General features: G+C 54.1%; 1 protein-coding gene across 2 annotated transcripts in view; it reads left to right on the plus strand.

Annotated features, from left to right (window-relative positions):
- The first annotated feature begins 2,378 nt into the window (after window positions 1–2,378).
- PPP2R2C (protein phosphatase 2 regulatory subunit Bgamma) overlaps window positions 2,379–20,313 on the plus strand; it is a 147,227-nt gene continuing 129,292 nt past the window's right edge. The window contains exon 1 of one of the 2 annotated variants that reach the window (XM_063107596.1): window positions 2,379–2,539. In XM_063107596.1, coding sequence (XP_062963666.1) covers window positions 2,470–2,539 — 70 coding nt within the window. In that variant the 5' untranslated portion in view covers window positions 2,379–2,469. Of the gene's footprint in view, window positions 2,617–20,313 lie in introns of both variants that reach the window. The other variant, XM_063107597.1, reaches the window with a different exon arrangement.

The raw sequence follows: 20,313 nt of genomic DNA on the forward strand, positions 1-20,313 counted from the left end.
GGTCAGAAGCTGAGGAAAGGGATGGATGGCTGTCGGGCGGGGGTGGGATGCTTTCGCAATGGTCCAGGGCATGCCAGCAGATGATGCTGATGCCAGCATGGGGTGGGTGTTTCGGCAGAACTGACAGATGGAGAGGGTGGGTGAGGGGATCTCCTCAAGAGCAGAGAGGATGGGCAGGGCCGTGCAGGCTCCGCATGGTGATTACAGCGTAGCTGCTGAGGCCAGGCCCTGGCTGGCATGAGCGGGCCATCCCGGCCCTGTGAGGCAGCTCCTGTTGCACACCCGTCTACAGACGGGGCCCCTCAGTGTGGGGGCAGAGCCCAGCCTGCCTGTCTCCCACTGTCCCAGGCTGCAGCAATTTTGCTCTTCTGAGCTGGCGAGGCGAGGCGGGCACGGACAGAGTGTGGGGCTGAGTTTAGGATGTGAGGTGCGGGCATTTGAGCAGACCAGGTGGGAGAGAGAGGAGAACGTGCCAGGCTGGTGGGCACGAGGTCATGTGGATGTCAGCCACCTTCATGTGGAGCAGAAAGTGATGCAGAACAAGAGCCTCCTGAGGGACCCTGCAGTTACCTGGTCCCTGCATTGCATCTGCACACCTGTGCTATGAGGTGGGCATTGTTGGCTGGTTCCACATTAAAAAGCTGAGGCTGGGACAGTCAGAAGACTTGCCCCAGGTCACTCAGCAAGCAGGTGCTGGCAGAGCCTCCAGGCCTCTCCTGGGTCCAGCCATTTCCACTATGCCCTGCAGGGTGCTGGTGGGGGTGGGGAGAGGTACTTTCACTGCTTCTTAGGTCCATTCTGGGCATTTCTATGGAATGAAAGCCCAGCTCTAGCTATGAAAACTCCCTCCCACTACCCTGCAAGAAACCTTGGGTAGCATCCGCCTTCCCCAGTCTTTCCGATAACGCCACCTCCCTGCCCTAACACCTCCTGGACTTCTGCCCCCACTGCAGTTTGGTGAACTGCCTGGAGTCCCCAAAACCAGCCAACAGTGGTAGAGAGCATTACAGAATTGCCAGACTGGGCCAGACCAGTTCCACCTCCTCCTGGAGCTTGACCCCTGCGAACATGGTGGATCCAACAGCCCCTGCCCCCTTGGCTACCCCATGGCATTTACCTCCTCCCAAGGCAAGCGACAGCTTTCCTCCCACTTCCTTTCCAAGGAGGTTTTGCTGGGCACCTAGGAAGGCCTGATGGTCCTTCACCACGGCCTCTGAAGCCCCACTGGGGGCCTGTGCTTGGAGTAGGGGACTCAAGATTCATCAGGCAGCGGTCGGCTTTGAGGAGGCAGCTTGATGAAGAGGAGCCAAGTATTTTCTGAGGGCCCACTATGTGCCCGGCACTGTGTAAGATGTGGGGCACACACACTGATGATTAACGGAGGGAGAAGGTAGGCATGTTGGTTCCTGCTTGGCAGAGGCCATGGCTTTGGAGGGGAGGCAGATGGGGAGGGATCTCGCATTTTCCAGCCTGTTTTCGGATGTACCCAGCGCTGTGTTCCTATAACTTTATCTCACCTGTAAGTGGAGAGGTGGGCACACGAGAGACCACGGAGATCTGCCTGGGGGAGGCAACTCGCTGCCAGCCATTTCATCCAGAGTTTCGCCTTGTAGGGAGCTGATCAACGACACTCCCTTCTCCAAGTCGTGGGGCCCACTGTCCCCCGCCCACCCAAGTCTCCCGTTCTTAGGTGCGCCCCCGCCCCCTGCCAGTCCTTTGGTCGCTGCCTTCTGTCCGGCGAAGCTGCCCACCTCCTACCCCTTTCTAGTCCCCCCACACGTCGGCAGTCCCTTCCGTAATTGGAGCACCTGGGCACCCAAGGTGGCCTCCCCCAAAGCTCGGCTGACCAGTGCTGCCACCCCCAATCTGGCGGTCTCCTTCCTCCCTCCCCCGTGGCGCACCCAGGCACCAAATGTGGCCGGGACACCGCGGTGCCGCCTGTCCCTGGGCGCAGGCTCCACCTGCAGGGTGGCTTCGCGGCCACCGCGGGCCGCGGGGGCGGAGGAGCGGGCGGCGCGAGGGAGGGGCCTGCGACAGCGGCGGCGGCGGCGGCCCCAGCCCGCGCAGCCCGGCTCGGCCCCGGCTTGGTCGGCGCAGCGCAGCGCCGCGCGCGTCCTCTCGCCGCCGCCGCCGCCGCCGCCGCCGCAGCCAGGCGCACGGGCACCAGGACGCCGCCGCCGCCGCCGGGCGCACGGACGCAGCGCGCACGGGCCGGCCGGGATGCGCGCCCGGGCCCCGGCCCGCCCCCACCCGCGGCCGCCGCCCGCCCGCCGCGCGCTCGCCTGACCGCGGCGCCCGCCCCCGGCCACCCCCGCCCGTCCCCCGGCCGCGATGCCCGCCCGCCGGGGCCCCCGCGGCCCGCGCCCCTGCTAGGCTGCGGCGGCATGGCCCGCGCGCCCGGCGCGACCTCTGCGGATTGCATCGGTGTGCGGCGGCGGGGCATGCCCAGGGCACCGGGCACGGCCTTCAATGGGCGAGGACACGGACGCGCGGAAGATTAACCACAGCTTCCTGCGGGACCACAGCTATGTGACCGAAGGTAACGTACGTGTTGTCTGAGACCCCCTCCGGCCGGCCGCGGCGTGGGGATGCCTTCGCACCGAATGCCCTCCGAAGGTTTGGACCGCGCGCTGTGTGTCGTGTCCCCCCGTCCCACCCCACCCCGGGCCCAGGCGGGAGGGAACCTGCGGGCACCGGCCTCCGCTGCGCAGCGCCCTCCTCCGCGCGGCTCCCCGGGAGGCAGCGCTCGGCTCCCAGGCCGGGTGGCATCCTGATTCGGCCCCGGCCATCGTTTTAAGAAAGGCCATGCCTGCGGCTAATACGGTGAGGAAATCCAGGGGAAATCTAATGGCTTAAAATTCTGGATTTGCCATTTCAGCCCTGCCCAAAGCCTGCAGAATTTTCTAGGCTGTCCACTCCCTGGAGACGAAGAGGGACCCAGAGGAAAAAAATCTCCATTGCCAGATCCTCAGGAGAGGCTTGCCTGCCCTGGGTCTGTCCCCAGAGGCAGGGTCCCTTAGTGGGAGGGAGGAGGTGGCAGGTTTGGGGCTGGTCTTTTATTCCCGGTGACTTATATTGAGACAGGAGGAGCAGCTGGCCCAACTGTTAGGTTTTCCCGGAAAAGTGGGACATGCAGCCCCAAACAGGCCCTGCGTCTAAATCCCCTAAGTTGGCCAACCCCCCCCCCCCCGGGTGGGCTGGTGGCATCCAGTGGGTCAGCGCCCCTCTTTCGCCGGCCAGTGAATTCCGGGGTCCCTCTGCTCTGCCTTGCGCAGCCAGGGACCCGCGGAGTGAGCCTCCGGTGGAAGATGGGGACGTCTGGCCGCGGAGTAGCAGCGAGCTCCAGCGGCGGGGACACTTGTGTGGGAGACCTTCCCCGGTGCACGGACGGCCTGCATCTTCCCCAGGGCCTGCTGGCCTGGCTGCACAAGGGTTTGCGGGGTTTTAGCAAGAGGTTCCACTGGTGGGTGCCCGGGGTGGGGGTGGGGGGACAAAGGCGCTGCGCCCGCCGGGCTGGTGCGCGTGGGTGCCCGTGTCCGGGAGCCCGTGTGGGCCCAGCGGCGGTCACTGGACTCCCGCGGCCGTGTCTGCCGGAAACGAGGCCGAGCGGAGCCGGAGCCCTGGGGGCGCGAGGCGGGCTCCCCCGCGTCCGGACCCGACAGGCACAGGCTGCATGTGTAACTTGCGTGCCGCGACACCGAGGGTCCGCTCCCCGCACCCCTCAGGAGAACTGCTGAGTCATGCCGCTGGGTGTGCGTGGCAGAGGGGGCAGGGCTGCCCGGGCTCCGGGAGGCCCAGGGAGCTGAAAGCGACCCTTGTCGCCTGCCTTGGTGAAGTCGAGGAAAGATCAGAGGGGTCCTGGGGTGTTTTTTCTGCTCGCAGCCTGCTGAGCGGCAGAGGGTTGAAAGACCTCTGGGTTGCTGGCAGGTGCCCCAGCGGCCTGGCTCTGGCGAGAGGGGATCTTGGCGGGTCGTCCTGCTGCTCCCGAGCTCCCTCTGCTCGGGCTGCCTGGAGGAAGCCTCCGTTTTCTCCTCTCTGCTTTGGGGGTGATGGGATAGGGCGCAGGGCTCTTGTGTGATTAAGGGAAAAGCACCATAGTGGACATTTTCAAACATGAATTCCTTCTGCACCCTACCTGCCTTCACCCCATTTCTTTCCTAGACTCCCCAGCTGTCAGCAGGGGATGGCTGGGGCAAGTGCGTTATGAGAGCAGCCAGAAGCAATGCTTGTTAATCTCTCTTCATTCATTCAACACATGTTTACTGAGCACCTCCTGTATGCCAGTCACTGCTCTATCCCTGGGGACTGGACAAAGATTCCTTGCCCTTGTGCAGCCTGTATTCCTTCAGGGAGCACGTGACCTCGAGGGGAGTACCTTCTCACATGTCTCAGTTTTCCGATCTGTGAAATGGGAGTGAATAACACCATCCTGCCTACAAAGTCTTGGGGTTTCTGTGAGGATCAGGTGAGACGGAGAAGAAAGAGCCAAAGTAGGGGTAACACCTCCTGTGTGCTGCGGTCTCAACCAATATCTTACCTATGTACCCCTCATCCCCATTTTTTAGATGAATATCTCCAGGTTTGGCCTTGTCCGTGGCCCAGACTGAGTGTCTGTAGAGGGCATAGGGCTCAGGAGCTAGGGACACAGAGAGGAACAAGATCAGAAGTCCCTGACTTCCCTGAGGGCAGGATCTAGGAGAGGAACCAGCAACAATAATTAATATAACAGAATTATATGAGAATTCTGGCCTCCCTAAGTGATAAAGGACTTTCACACTTGCATCCTGACTACGTGTTACACTCACAGCACAGGGGAGGTCACAGATTTGGATGTCAGATAGACTTGTGTTAAAATCCTGCCTCTGACTCCTCACCTGCTTTGCACCCATGGACAAGTTACTAAACTTTCTGAGCTTCGCTTTCTCCCTTTGTAAAGGCAGATATAATAATGACCTTTCATACAGGGTTGTTGGGAGTATCAGAGAGTATGACATTATGGAAAGCACCCAGCACAGTGTTTGGCTTATTGGAGGCATTTAATAAACGGCACTGTTATAACTTAAAAGTCTTGTAAGTGGAAGCACTTCACGAGAAATTAGTAGCTGCTGAGACGCAGTTTGGAAAAGATCCAGGTGTACAATTTCCAGTTCCGACTGGTCACTGGGTTCACACTCACTCCCTCCACCCCAGCTGCTTTTTTTCTTTCTTGCCTTGGGGTATTTGCACTGGCTGTTTCCTCTACTTGGAACACCTTTCTCCTGCCTTTTTCATGACTGACTCCTTGTCACTGTTTGGGTTCTGAGTCAAATGTCGTCTTCGCCAGTGGGAGTCCCGCTTGAGTTCTCTCGAATCGCTTGTAAAATCCTAAATACCTTGGGTTTTGGTTTTGTGAGTCATTTACACCTTAGTGTGAATTAGTCAAGGCAGCCTGGGTGATTATCTTTTTTGGGGGGTGCAGTGATTATTCTTGGCTGAGCTCATCTGCATTGAGGTTGCTGTGATCATTAGGTGTGGGTACAGGCCATCTCGGGGCACAGAGAACTTTGCAAGGATTGGGGGTGGGGGAGAGTGGTGTAGTTGATCCTCTTAGGACAGTGGAGGGACCTGGGCCCCAGAGAAGGGGACCCAGGGATAGGAGGATGCCAGGGAGTCTGTGTAGGCATTTTTCAGCAGCCAGATATGGTCCCAGAAAGGACCCTTCCTGGCTCTGTTCTCTTTTGCTGTAGGTCCGAGGACTCAGCTTCAGAGTGAGTTAAATAGATGTTTCTAGGCTAGACTGGACATACAAAATTAATCCATCCTTCCATCGCTCAACACCATCTGCCAAGCACATCCTCCTCTGGGTCTGGCCATGGGCAGGCAGTGATGGCCTAGATCCAAGATCTCAGACTAGGGGAAGTGGCAGAGGCTGAGTCTCTTTGAGATCCTGGCAGTGCCTGGGTCTCTTTGGGGAGAAAAAATAAATATTATCCACAAATAGTGATGTCCATTCTTTGGGGGCTAGAGGTAGACTAACCCTTAGAATTATCATCAGATTGGCTAACCCAACTCCCACTCCAGCCCACGGGGAAGCTGAGGCTGAGAGGGGGTAAATTACTTGGTGGCACTGACCTACAGTCCAGAGGGAGAGAGCCAGCCTTTGCTTTTTGAAAATCAAGATGTAGATTGCTCACATCCTCCGTTTCTTTTGCCTCCATCTGGGAATGCCGCTTACATAAGCTTTCCGTGGGCTTCTTCAGCTCATGTGGAGGGGTGGGGGCAGGGAAGCAGGCTGAGGCAGGGCCTGCTGGGCATCCTCTGTCAGCTCACACCACCTCTCTGAGCCTCTGTGTGCATTGCAGTGTGAGTGCCCTGGGTTGTCATGAGGCTCTGATGAGCAAAGGCCATGTGGACTCCAAAGTGGCAATTGTTACTCGTCTTATCAGTTTCCCCAAACCTTCCTGCAGGCCAGCCCCCGTGCCCCCGCTGTCAGCCGTGGGCTCGTTTATTTTTAATCCACTCTCACTGGAAGCTTGGAGCAGTCACGGGGTGGGGTTTTTCTCATTTTCTTTTTGGAGGGTGGAAATCAAATTCTAATGAAACGTTTCCACATCATCTCCTGGGTGTTCATCCTTGCTACGGCTTTTCGTTTTTATCCTTCAAGCTCAAAGCACTCAGGGTGTTCGTCAGAGGTGTCTTAGGCCGTGAGAACTGGAAACACGGCCGTGTGAAGTGCTGGGGCTTCCAGGACGGGATGACAGGGGAGCGACGCAGATGGCAGGGGTGGGAGGACAGCCATGGTGGCCCACCGAACGGGGACGGATGCCGTTAGCTGTCCACGGTCCTTCCTCTGTCTGTCTGTGGTGCCTTGGGTGTTTGCAGTCAAGCTGTTCCCTGTCCGTGTGAGCAATTTTGACGGCTACTTTTCTAATTTAGTAGGAGATTGTAAGAATTTTCCAGGGCTTTGCTCTAGGACAGGCTTCGTGGGTGTACAACCCGTGAGGTCATACAGGACCCGGCACTCAGAAGGACCTGCGCCTGGGCCAGGGCTCCGCTGTTGCCATCTGACATCTTTAGTGGTTTCATCTTGGAGCTTGTGTTTGGTAAGTGATATCTGATGGGACTGTGGAGCATGGGGGCCAGGAGAGGAACGTGCACAGCCAGCGTGTCCCCTGCCACAGCTCCCGAAACACTTACCCGTATTCGCTGAGTGTCCCCGAGTCCCACGCGTGGGGCCGCCAGGCTTCCCCACTCACGCACCATCTCAGCCTGTCCGTGGCTGGGCGAGCAGGGCCGCTCTTTCCCTGGAACCAGAGCTTGGTTTGAATGCTGCGACCCTTCATAGCATTGACGTTCTAATACAATGACTTCTAGGAAACACGCTCGACTGAGGAACCTTGTCATATCCTTACCTCTGTGTGTCCTGTGCTATCCAGCCGCTCAGGCTGACACGATGACACAGAAGGAAAGGGGAACACGGGGCAACCGCTGTCCGTTTCCTTCCAGTCCTTCCTTATTCACTGTGCAGCCAGGGGTAGAGGTGGGGGTAGAGTGTGCCCATATCAGGAAGTGAAGGAAAAACGGCTGAGTTCATTTCCTGCAGATTTTCCAGTGCTTTGGTAAGAACAGAATACACATGCATGTACGAGCTACAGTACGGGAATTGTGCATTTCAGTGATCGTACATTCCAGTTTAACTGCTCTTGTATTTGCATTTAAAATTGGAATTGCACAATAGGGTGATGAGTGATAAAATTCATGCTAAGAATTTAAACTGTTATTTTTTAAAAATTTCGGTTGATATTAAATAGCAAATAACATCAGGACAAGATATGGAAGAAATGAAAAAGCTTTATATTTTAGTACCTGTAATGGCACTCGTCCCCTGCTTTTTGAGCAGGGGCTCTGCATTTTCATTGTGCCCAAGGCCCCACAAATTGTACCATTGGCCCTACTTTGCAGCAGGAGGAAGCTGGGACTCCGTATGGGGTGGAATCCTTGGGGCCCCCCCATCCCCTTGGCTTTTGTGATTGAAGTAGTGAGAGCCCCCCCCCACTGGCTAACATTTCTCTGTCGGGCGGGATTAGACTATTAAAACTCCCGCCCCCACTGGGCCCATGGGCCCCTCACCCCACAGGCTGTTCTGCAAGGGGGAGGCCTGCAATTCTCTTGTTTCGGAGTCTAGACTTTAGACCTCCCTCTTCACACAGGCCCGATGGGAGGGAAGGTGAAGCAGGGTCCCTAGCTCAGTTTTTCTTCCAGGCTTACCATGAATAAAGCAGATTTAAAAAATTTCTGTCATCTTTCCAGTGTATTTTCAAGTCCTAGCAGGGAGAAAGGGTAACCGGTTACCTCATCCCTGCCCCCCGATTCCATGGCATTTACGACCATCATTTTATTGGCTGCAGACTACTCCCAGGATAGGTGTGTCGTAGTTCAATTAATCCCCTCTTTATTGTTGGATATTTAGTTTGCCTTTCTTTTCTTTTTTCTTTTTCTGTTTTTTTTTTTTTTGCTTTTATAGCAAACACTGAGTGAATGAACACCATTTGTATGTGATGACCCTTTACTTCCATCCCTCCCCCTAAATTTGGAATAATGTAAAGAGAGAGTCTTACACATGTAATTTTATGCAAAAGTTATAAACATTCTTAATGTTCTTGATGCATATTGCCAGATTGTTCTCCAGAAAATTTCTCTGGCTTTCCACATGCTGATTAGCACCAGGTAGTCTAATTTGTTTGACCTTTGCAGATATCAGAGATAAGAAAAAAGTTTGTTTTAATTCGTGTCTGAATATCAATGCAGTCAAACATTTTTTTCCTTTTGTTCAGCAGACGTTTACTGACCGCCATGTGCCAGGGTGATGTTAGGTGCTGGACATGCAAAGGTGAAGAGCAAGGTCATTCTGTTCACTCACCCATTCAACAGATAGTTCTGGAGTGCCCACTATGTGCTAGGCACAGAAGCAGCCCATGTCGCTGGAACCATGCGACAGAGGGTGGACTGAGGAGGGGGTGGGGTGAGGGGAGAAGGTGCTGAGGCAGAGCCCGAGGTCCACCAGCACTTCGGAACTGACAACAAGAAGTCTGGAACAGTGACAGTCCCAGTGCCCATGGAAGTAGGAGGAGAAATAGGAGAGCTGTGGCTTCACCAACCCAGGAGAATACAAGGGGGTGGGGGGAAGAAGGCTGGATTGGCAGCATTAAATATGCTTCAGGTATGACAATGACATCTGGAAAGCATCACTGGGCTCCTTCTGCTGCCTCTGTGGGGGAGCTCACACCCGCCTGGTACCCAGCCCGCTTGGGCTCTGCTTGGTGACGTTATTTTTACTTGAGCCAAGCTCTCTTTCTTTCTAATTTGCTCCCTTGTCCGCTTGCCCTAGCTCTCCCCTTTCTAGAGCTCCGCCTTCCTGGTTCATTTTGTGAACACCGGCCAGTCTCTGTCCTTCTCGAAATGTGGGCCCTCCTCTCCCAGAGTCGTGGGTGCCAGTGAGAGAACAGGCTGTCTCAGGATAGAGTCTGGAGTTGCTGGAGGCTTCTGCAAGCCCACAGCACCTTGGGGCGTCCTGTCAGCTAAACCAGGCCCTGCAAGGAGACACCTCAGCAGTCAGCCCACAGGCAAAATGGCCCCCGCGGATTAAATAATTATAAAACAAACACAATAGCTATTACTACGATTGACCATTTATTGAATACATACTATAATATTATATGCCAGATATGAGGCTACAACATCACTTTATTGGATACTCACAAAACCTGACGTTGTGCAGGCTCTATCCCTATTTTACAGAGGAGAAAACTGAGGCTTGGGTACTTGCTCATTGTCATATGGTTTGTGAGGAACAGAGCTGGGGTTTGAAAGGAGGCTACCTGCCTGCAAAACCCACACTCCTGACCCCCACCATTAGTGGCTGGGACCAACAGGGCAGGGATATGTGACCTGTTCAGTTCTGAGTATGCACCTTGCTTAGGAGGGTTTTGGGATTTGAACCCAGACTGCCTGGCTTAGGGTTTATGCTGGGCGTGCAGGGATGTCACAGCCATGTGTACAATGAAAGGCCGTTGAGATGGCCATTTAGCATGAGAAAAAATCCCCTCCATTGCATAGGTGTTGGGTGGGAGTGACAGCCATAGGTGGTGGTCTACAGAGGACAGGTGGTTCGGTCACTGGAGGGCGAGTGGCATCCCCCAGTTTCCGGGGTGATGGTGTGTTGGGTCCTGGCATCCTAGTGCATTCCAGGCAGGAGGAACAGCATGTGCAAAGGGACATAATGCTTGTCCCCTGGCAGTGTCAGGGATCCTCTGCCCGAGCCCAGGAGGCAGTTAGTTGCCAGCCTGCCCTGGAACAGGGCACACCTGGGAGCCACTGTGCTGCCCTGCGTGCTCAGTGGGGACCATTGTCCTCCAGAACCCTGGGCTGAATGGCCCATTGAGGCAGAACAAAGGCTGCTCAGAGCTCCCCGGCTGGGCAGTGTGGGCTGCCCCAAGCAGGGATGGCATCTCCAACTGCAGGCGCAGGGCCTCCTCTGGGCTGGCCTGGCCCCCGTGTCCCCTCCCTCACCCTCCCGAGACCTGGGCTGCAGGGCAGGAGGCTGGGACCCGGTTGGGGCCCCAGGCCTGAGCTCTGGTTCTGGCACAGCTGCGAGCCTTTGGCAGCTTCACACTCAGAATCAGTGTCCCCACCTGTGGAGCAGCGAAAACACTACCAGCCACCGAGGCATTTTGCCAGTGTTAAATGAAATAATGTATGTGCTATCCATAAAGTTCAATAAACGGGAGCTACTTTTATTGTCATTATTAGCTTTTGAATTTTTTTTAGAGGTTCAAAAAAGTTTTGATGAGAACGTTCAAATATGTACAAAAGTAGAGAAAATGGTGTGTTGGTTTGCTTCTCATCCATCCCCTGCTTCAGCCACTGTCAGGATTTGGCCGCATGTTCCTCCCTCACTCCCCCCACTTTTGGCTGAAGAATTTTTAGGCAGATCAAGACGCCCGTTGCTTCCCATGTCATCTGCAGGCGTCTCTGAACGTTAAGGGCATGGTATTTGGGCATAACCATATCCCACGACTCCACCTAACAAGCTGAGTGCTAGTTCCTGTCATCTACATTCTGGTTCATTTTATCAATGTCCCCAGTTGTCTCAAAGGTATCTTTTTAGGGTTGGTTGGTTGGACCCACGATCTAAAATCCTGCACCCATGTTTGGCTGTTCTGTCTTCTTTGTTATTATTTTATAAGGATCACAGTGTCACCCCACTGCCCCTAATCTGTGCCCGGATCCCAGTTGCCTGAAAGGCCCCTTGCTCCTCCCAGGACCCCTCCCCACCGAGTGGTGCTGCCCCAGATTCACTGCTCACCAGCTGAGTGATCCCAGGCAGGTTGTGGAGCCAGGCCATGCACAGCTGGGTGAGCACGTCTGAGACGGGGTAGAGAGCTGGGGCCTTCCCCTTACAGTCGTGGCCAGCGTTGCATGAGGGAACCTTGACCAAGGTGAGGCCGTGGAGGTGAGGCGTGTGGAGGTGAGGCATGTGGAGGTGAGGCCGTGGAGGTGAGGCCATGGAGGTGAGGCCATGGAGGTGAGGCGTGTGGAGGTGAGGCGTGTGGAGGTGAGGCCATGGAGGTGAGGCCGTGGAGGTGAGGCCATGGAGGTGAGGCCATGGAGGTGAGGCCTGTGGAGGTGAGGTGTGTGGAGGTGAGGCCATGGAGGTGAGGCCATGGAGGTGAGGCGTGTGGAGGTGAGGCGTGTGGAGGTGAGGCCGTGGAGGTGAGGCTGTGGAGGTGAGGCGTGTGGAGGTGAGGCGTGTGGAGGTGAGGCCGTGGAGGTGAGGCCGTGGAGGTGAGGCCGTGGAGGTGAGGCGTGTGGAGGTGAGGCGTGTGGAGGTGAGGCCGTGGAGGTGAGGCCGTGGAGGTGAGGCTGTGGAGGTGAGGCGTATGGAGGTGAGGCCGTGGAGGTGAGGCCGTGGAGGTGAGGCCGTGGAGGTGAGGTGTGTGGAGGTGAGGCCTTGGAGGTGAGGCCGTGGAGGTGAGGCATGTGGAGGTGAGGCCGTGGAGGTGAGGCGTGTGGAGGTGAGGCGTGTGGAGGTGAGGCCTGTGGAGGTGAGGCGTGTGGAGGTGAGGCGTGTGGAGGTGAGGCGTGTGGAGGTGAGGCGTGTGGAGGTGAGGCCGTGGAGGTGAGGCGTGTGGAGGTGAGGCGTGTGGAGGTGAGGCGTGTGGAGTTGAGGCGTGTGGAGGTGAGGCCGTGGAGGTGAGGCGTGTGGAGGTGAGGCCTTGGAGGTGAGGCCGTGGAGGTGAGGCATGTGGAGGTGAGGCCGTGGAGGTGAGGCGTGTGGAGGTGAGGCGTGTGGAGGTGAGGCCTGTGGAGGTGAGGCCTGTGGAGGTGAGGCGTGTGGAGGTGAGGCGTGTGGAGGTGAGGCGTGTGGAGGTGAGGCCGTGGAGGTGAGGCGTGTGGAGGTGAGGCGTGTGGAGGTGAGGCGTGTGGAGTTGAGGCGTGTGGAGGTGAGGCCGTGGAGGTGAGGCGTGTGGAGGTGAGGCCGTGGAGGTGAGGCCGTGGAGGTGAGGCGTGTGGAGGTGAGGCGTGTGGAGGTGAGGCGTGTGGAGTTGAGGCGTGTGGAGGTGAGGCGTGTGGAGGTGAGGCCGTGGAGGTGAGGCGTGTGGAGGTGAGGCGTGTGGAGGTGAGGCGTGTGGAGGTGAGGCGTGTGGAGGTGAGGCGTGTGGAGGTGAGGCGTGTGGAGGTGAGGCGTGTGGAGGTGAGGCCGTGGAGGTGAGGCGGTGGAGGTGAGGCGTGTGGAGGTGAGGCGTGTGGAGGTGAGGCGTGTGGAGGTGAGGCGTGTGGAGGTGAGGCGTGTGGAGGTGAGGCGTGTGGAGGTGAGGCGGTGGAGGTGAGGCGGTGGAGGTGAGGCGTGTGGAGGTGAGGCGTGTGGAGGTGAGGCCGTGGAGGTGAGGCGTGTGGAGGTGAGGCGTGTGGAGGTGAGGCGTGTGGAGGTGAGGCGTGTGGAGGTGAGGCCGTGGAGGTGAGGCGTGTGGAGGTGAGGCGTGTGGAGGTGAGGCGTGTGGAGGTGAGGCGTGTGGAGGTGAGGCGGTGGAGGTGAGGCGGTGGAGGTGAGGCGTGTGGAGGTGAGGCGTGTGGAGGTGAGGCGTGTGGAGGTGAGGCGTGTGGAGGTGAGGCGTGTGGAGGTGAGGCGTGTGGAGGTGAGGCGTGTGGAGGTGAGACGTGTGGAGGTTAGGCCGGCTTTCCCCCCACATGAGCATGCAGCAGTAGCAGTGGTGGCCCCTGCCTGCCTGGCCTGCACCTTCTTTCTGTTGGGGAGACTCACCCTGGGACTAGTCACTGCATATAGTGGGGCAAGTGTCTCACAGGGAAGAGGGACGGGGAGGACAGTTTGTTACAGCTGCTGGTGATACTCTAATTAGTGCCAGTTACAAAGAAACCACCAAATTCCAGTGGTTTTGTACCACAGAAGTTCATCCGCCTGTAGTGGTTCATTGTGGGTGGTCGGTAGTCCCTTCCACAGTGACAAGGAGATCCAGGCCTTCCCACCTGTCAGCTCCCTCGTCCTCTCCCTCTGTTTCCTGAGATGTAGGGTATGGAGAAGGCACACATGTTTCCCAAACACTGGCCCAGGAGTGGCACGTGTCACTGCCCTCACATTCTATTGGCCAGAGCTTGTCATGTGGCCTCATTCAGACACAAGGGGTGCTGGGAAATGTAGTCCTGGCTGGCCGCTGGGACCACTCTGCAGCAGCAGGACGGGGCGTGTCTCTGGATGGACGGCTAGCCGTCTTGCCACATGACCCAGTGAAATAACCCTACACATTTCAGTCTAGAAAATCCTAAATATCTTGCACTGGAGACATCATCACTTGACCCTGACCCTCCCCTGTCCCTGCCTCAGTGCCACACCTATGTGGTGGTGTGGGACCCATTGGCTGGGGCAGTCAGGGATGCCTTCTTGGGAGAGGTGGTGTCTGAGCTGAGTCTGGAAAGCCACATAGGTCGAGCCCAGGTAGACCAGGTAGGGAAGGAACTCTGGGCATCCGTAGCAGGGGCAGAGGTGGCATCTTTGTAGGGAGTGGCCTGAGGGCCAGGGAGGCCTTGAGGATGTGTATGGGGGTGGGGTGGGGGGCCAGAGCAGGACGGAGATGGGCAGGGGGTAGGTGGGACCATCTTGTGAAAGGCTTCGAATGCCACGATGAGGAGTTTGTATTTTATCCTATTGACATTGTGGAACCACGTAGAGGTCTCTCCCTCCCACCTTGTTTGAAAGTATTTTTATTTGATTTCTATCAGCTTATTGTCTTACTACAAAAAAGATGTGCACTCATTGCAAAAAGTTCAGAAAAGATAGAAAGAGAAAAGGAGAAAAAGAAAATCCTACCACTGAGAATATTTTGGTGTATTTTTCTTTGCGTATGTGTATACATACTGTCAAAGTATATATTCGAATATATTCCCACGTTTATTCATTCACTGAAAAAAGTCTTTTGAGCATCTACTGTGTGCTCATCCTATTTTGTAATCTTTTAAATTTCCCTTAACAATATATGTGGACAGCTTTCTAGGTTAGAAAATACACAGCCCACTGTAGTAGTCTGCTAGGGCCACCATAACAAAGTACCACAGACGGGGGGGTTTAAGACGGAAACTTGTTTCCCCACAGCGCTGGAGGCTGGGAGTCCAGGGTCCAGGTGTGGCGGGGTTGGTTCCTTCTGAGGCCTCTCTCCTTGGCTTGTAGACAGCCACCTTCTCCCTGCGTCTTCCCGTGGTCTGTCTTCTGTGTGTGTCTGTGTCCTGATCTCTTCTTCCTATGAGGACACCAGGTACATTGGATTAGGGCCCATCCATATGGCCGCATTTTACCTTTTACCTCTTTAAGGGCCCTGTCTCTGATACGTTTGGAGATCCTGGGGGTTAGGACTTCAGGAAACACAGTTCAGTCTGTAGCGCCCGTCATCACTGTAATATCTGTCAAGTGCTTCTCGTATAGTTTAACCTAGTGAGGAATTTTCCATCTGTTCAGGATCACAGATAATGTTGTGAAGGCATCCTTTTCGGTATATCTTTGTGTGTGTGTGTGGTTATTTCTCTGGGAAGTGGAGTGGGTGCTTCTAAGAGTTTGTTTTTCTTAAAGCATTTTCATCTAATGTCCATTTTTCCTGATGACCAAACTTGGCAGTGTCTAAAGTTTCCCTTTGCCCAGACCCCTGCTGGCAGTGACTAAGTTAATGTATTTACTATCTGCCAATATAATAATAAGAAATGTTGTGTTCTTTTGAAGCAATTTTCGGGGAGGTTGGCCTTCCTTTCTCATGTTTATTGGCCATGGCATTTATTCCACTGTGATTTTTTGGTGCCCACTCTTTGCCTCTTCTTCTGCCATCGTTTGTCATCTCTGTTGCAAAAACTGGCCCTTGGTGTTTTGTGTGCCTCTGGTAGTGTTAATTTTGTGTGGTCAGCCATCATTTTCTGCTGTCTGTAATTCATGACTCTGGTGTCCTGCTGAGAATGGATCTCCCTATTCTATAGTCAGCAGAAGAATTAATAGAATGTGGTGGAGGTGACACCATGTGGCTTTGGAGCCTGGGTCACGAATAGGCCGTGCGCTTCTGCCTTGCCTTTTTGGTGACACTTGGTCTTGGAAGCCAGCCACCATGTTGTGAGGAAGTTCAAGCAGTTTGTGGAGAGGCATATATGGTGGGGAGTTGAGGTCCCTGGCCCCACTGCCAGCCAGCAGCCAGTGCCACCCTGCCGGCAGGTGAGTGAGCCCACACGGTAGATCCTCCAGCCCCCAGTCAAGACATCCATATGGAGCAGAGATGAACCATCCCCAAGACCTACCCAGACTGCAGATTCATGAGCAGAATAAATGGTTTCTGTTTGAGGCCATTAACTTTTGAGGTGTTTGTTATACAGCAGTAGATAACTGGAATGGTCATGGATCCCTGAAATCGATTGCCAGTCTTGTCTGGCTCCTGCTCCTTTTGAGGCCACTTGTCTAGCTGTTGTGCTCTGTCCTTGATTCTGAGCCTTCCAGTAACTTCCTTCTTTGCGTTGGTTAGCCTGAGTCAATTTCTGTTGCCAATAACTCGAGAGTGCTAGCTGACAGATGTGGGCAGCCAGCCCCAGCAATGAGAGGTGACTCAGATCAGATCATGAGACAGGACTGGAACACAGGCCTTTCCTACACACAGCCCAGGGTCCTGACCCACACCATGGCAGTAGACGCTATGTCACCTTGTTCACATCTGCTTCCTCTGCATTCAGCTCAGCACCCGAAACCCACCAGGTGCTCAGTAAGTGTGTGTTTGAATCACTGAGTGAACGAATGCTACACCTTCCCCTGGCCAAGTTCCCTGAGTGTGGGCAGTCTTCACTTTGCACAGTTCCAGCATGTCCAGATTTCGGTGATCACAGTTGAGTTATGTAGTGCCAGTCCCCCAACAACACAGTTCAGATTTCACTTACCACAGTATGGCAACTGTAGGGGCATAAAGTATGACCTTTGCCGCCAGCTCCTCAGTCCACAAACCACTCTGTAAATAACAGGTGCACACTGTGATGCCGGAGCAAGTCACTTTGTCAGAGCCTGTCACTGATTGGTTATGCACGTCTGTTAGTCCATGCACAGACCACAAAGCATGTACTGTAGTCAGGTTGCCTCCTGTCTCTCTGATACAGGCTGAATATTTGATACCCCCACCCCCCAAATTCATACATTGAAATCCTAACCCCCAATGGGGGGCTTTGGGGAGGTGATTAAGTCAAGAGGGCGGAGCCCTCATGAACGGGATTAGTGCCCTTATAAAAGTGGCCCCAGAGAGCTCCCTCACTCCTTCCTCCATATGGGGACACAGCAAGATGTCACGGTCCATGAGCCAGGAAGCAGGCCTTCACCTGACATTGAATCTGCTGATCCTTTGGACTTCAGAATGGTGAGAAGGAATTATCTGTTGTTTATAAGCCACCCAGTCTGTGGAATTCTGTTACAGCAGCCTGGGCAGAATAAGACACTCCCGGTGATAAACCCACATGACATTATACAGAAGTGGATAATCAAAAGAAGGAATTGGCCAATAAAGACGATGTTCGGCAAAGAGGGAAAGTGATAATGCTGGGAGTGAAATTTTAATTGAATGTAAATGGAGTGTTACAAAAAATGGGTGATCCTAGGAATGCTGAAGCTGCTGCCCTCCAAGAGACTCTTAAGTGCAGCCAGAGGAGCCGGGTGAGGCGAACTCAGGGATGTAAACAAGGGAAGCGGTGGTGCCCAAAGAGGGAGCTGTCCCAGAGGAAGTGACTCGGGGAAAAGACTTCACATTAAAGGGACATTTGAGGATATTTCATGATGTTGAAAGCACAAAGGATAAAATCTTCGAAGCTGACCTGAACTTAGACAATTTTCCAAGGAACAGAAAAGATACTATCTCAGTATTGCAAGGTATACAGCGAGCAGAAGCAGCCAGCACCGTTCAGCTACTCTCAATACAGCTCGTACAAAGAAATAAAGCACTTGAGTTCTCAATGTTTCTGATGTTTCAAATTATAGTATATTAAATAAATACTAGTTTTACTATTTTTAGATTTCCATACGTTTATAACTATCTAAGAGAGTTTTTAATGTCTTGACAAAAATTGTCAGTGGTCGCAGAACAATTATAATGTCCTCATTGATTATTAAGATGCTTTGAACGGTTTCGACGTGCTTGGTCACGTTGACAGTCCCACACCACCATGCAAAGCGAAAACTGCCTCCACTCATTGCACATGGGCAGTGCCGCCCACCCACATGGCAAAGCCACAGTGGTGTTTCAAACCTGGCCAGGGGATTGCTGTCAATATCCTTATAGAAGGCGGCAGCTCCAGAACATTAAATAACTCTGACTCCTCGCTGTGGAATTGGGAGGCGCTTGTACATTCCCTCTGCTGTGTTGGATGTGCAGACCTCCAGCCAGCCGTCTGCTGCATGGATAATCCATCACGGAATGAACTGGCTGAAAAAGTCAGGGTAGTGACTCCTACACCAGCTTTCAGTGTGAAAGGTGATAAAAACGACCCTGAATATTTTATACCCCAAGGACAGGTGAGGCTCTTTATTGAAGCTGTGAAAATATAATCCGTCATCATAATGTATCCCATATTGTCAGCCTCTAGGAGCTAAGTCGCCTCCATGTTAAGGTACTCCTTGCAAGAAGATTTTATTTTATTTCTCTATTTATTTTATCTCATCATCAAAGGTTTTAAAAAGCAGAAAGTAGAATAAAGAGGGGGAAGGTAACATCCTTGATTTCACTACCCCAGCAACGTTGTTCACATTTCGATATATTTCCTTCTAACTCCCCCACCCCCTCCCCTGAAGCTTGTAATATAAATGCCATTTTGTATCTTTTAAAATATTGAACACACTATAAACGTTTTCTCACATTATCATGCTGTCTGAGTAGGCAATTTTTATTGGCTGTGTAATATTCCATCGTGTAGATGTAATTATTCATTCAATAACTACGCGTGGATTTATTCACCATCAGATGAATGTCGATTACCTATGGTAGGAGTGTGGGTGAGGTGGGGGATGCAGGAAGGAGGAAGAGGGTACAGCCCCCCCTGCAACCTCTGGAACCAGAGTGATGGGGGCAGGGATGGGTGGGGCCCTGCCACACCTGGAGCAGGTGGCCAGAGATGCCCAGGCCTCAGGGAGGAGCTGGTGGTGCGGTGTGGCAGCGGGGAGACGGCACTCCAGGCAGAAGGCACATTACAGACAAGGCCTGCAAGTGCGAAACAGCGAGGTGTGTTCAGGGTTGCTGGAGCATGCACTTGCAGGTCTTGGAGATCCCAGGTGGCCTGGTGGCTATTCTGTCCAGGCAGGGCAGGAAGAGGGAAACAAGAGTGACCAGGGGGTCTCTGGAAGTTTGGAGAGGGGAAGCGGGGGGCAAGACACGGGCTGCGAGCCTCCCAGCAGAGGCGAGAGAGCCTCCAGTGAGGTGTCCAGAGCAGGCGGCGGGAGAGGAGTGCAGAGGAAGGTCCCGGGACGCATGTCTTGTCCAGGCAGGGCTGGAGTGCCTGGCGTGCTACAGGACGCAGGGCTGAGCCTTGTCTCATGGTCTTTGGTAAATACCACAAGGCTGGGAAGTATAGTTGGCAGGGTGGAGAGAGCTTCTTCCCTACTGTGGGACACCAATTGTCCCCAGCTTTTGGTGTTTTATATGGAGATGTGATGAGCATCCCTGTGAATGTACATTTTCGTGTATTTCGGATTATTCTCGTATCTGGCTATCTAGGAATGCAATTTCTTGGTGAAAGGGTAGGAATTTTTTTAAGGGCTCAAAGGTTTGCATATCATGTTACCTACTAAACTAAAAACCAAATTTACTGAAAAATTTTTGTTTGAGCAATTTTCAAAAAGTAAGTCCACATGTACAGTGCAGCTCTGGAGTCGTCTGTAGATTACAGCAAACCCATCCGTCTCTGTCTCGCTTGCTTTAAAACAAAAACAAGATCGATTTCAGCTCCAGCACATGGCGACTTACAGCTGCGTTCGTGATCCCTTGATGGGTGTCTGACAGGTGATGGGGCTTTGGCTGTGCCGGCGAGGAATGGTGTGTGAAGCACCTCTCTCTGCAGGCATAACTGCTTTGTCTTCGTGGTAAGGTAATAACCGTGACAGGGATGAGGAGGGGGCTGCCATTTCTTGACTGCTGCTGGATAGCGACGCCTTCATGATCTCATTAGAACTTTATACCCTCTCTGGGAGGTGGTGGGAATGACCCTCCAATTACACACCAGGAAAGGGAGCCTCAGAGAGAATGGGTCGCACACCCAAGGTCACACGAGTGTGACAGTTACTATTACTATGTAACAGAGAACTCTGACTCTTAGTGATATAGACGACAACCATTGTATTCTATCCCCTGGGTTCTGTGGGTCAGGAATTTGGGCAGGGCTTGGCTGGGCAGCTCTTCCCCTCCTAATGGCAGCCGTGGAGTCCTTCTAAGCTGGTGGGTGGGCCCGTCTGCAGGGACAGGATGGTTTCACTTGCATGTCTCTTGCGGGGTGAGGGTGGGTGGAAGGATGGACCCCTTCACCAGCAGTTGGACTTCTTAGGTGGCAACTGGTTTTGCCAGATCTCGTGTCCTAAGATAATCAGGTGGAAGCCGCGTGGCCTTTCCTGACTTTCTTGGAAGTCTCAGGAAGGCGTCAGTTGCGACACCATCGTTTAGTTCAAGTGAATCACAGGCCAGTCCAGGTTAAGGGGAGTTAGACTCTACCTTTAGATGCAGGAAAGGCCCAGTCCTGTTGTAGAGGAGCAGATTGGCATAGGAGATGGTGCAGTGG

Source organism: Cynocephalus volans, chromosome 9 (assembly GCF_027409185.1).
Source record: "Cynocephalus volans isolate mCynVol1 chromosome 9, mCynVol1.pri, whole genome shotgun sequence".
Lineage (NCBI taxonomy): Eukaryota > Metazoa > Chordata > Mammalia > Dermoptera > Cynocephalidae > Cynocephalus > Cynocephalus volans.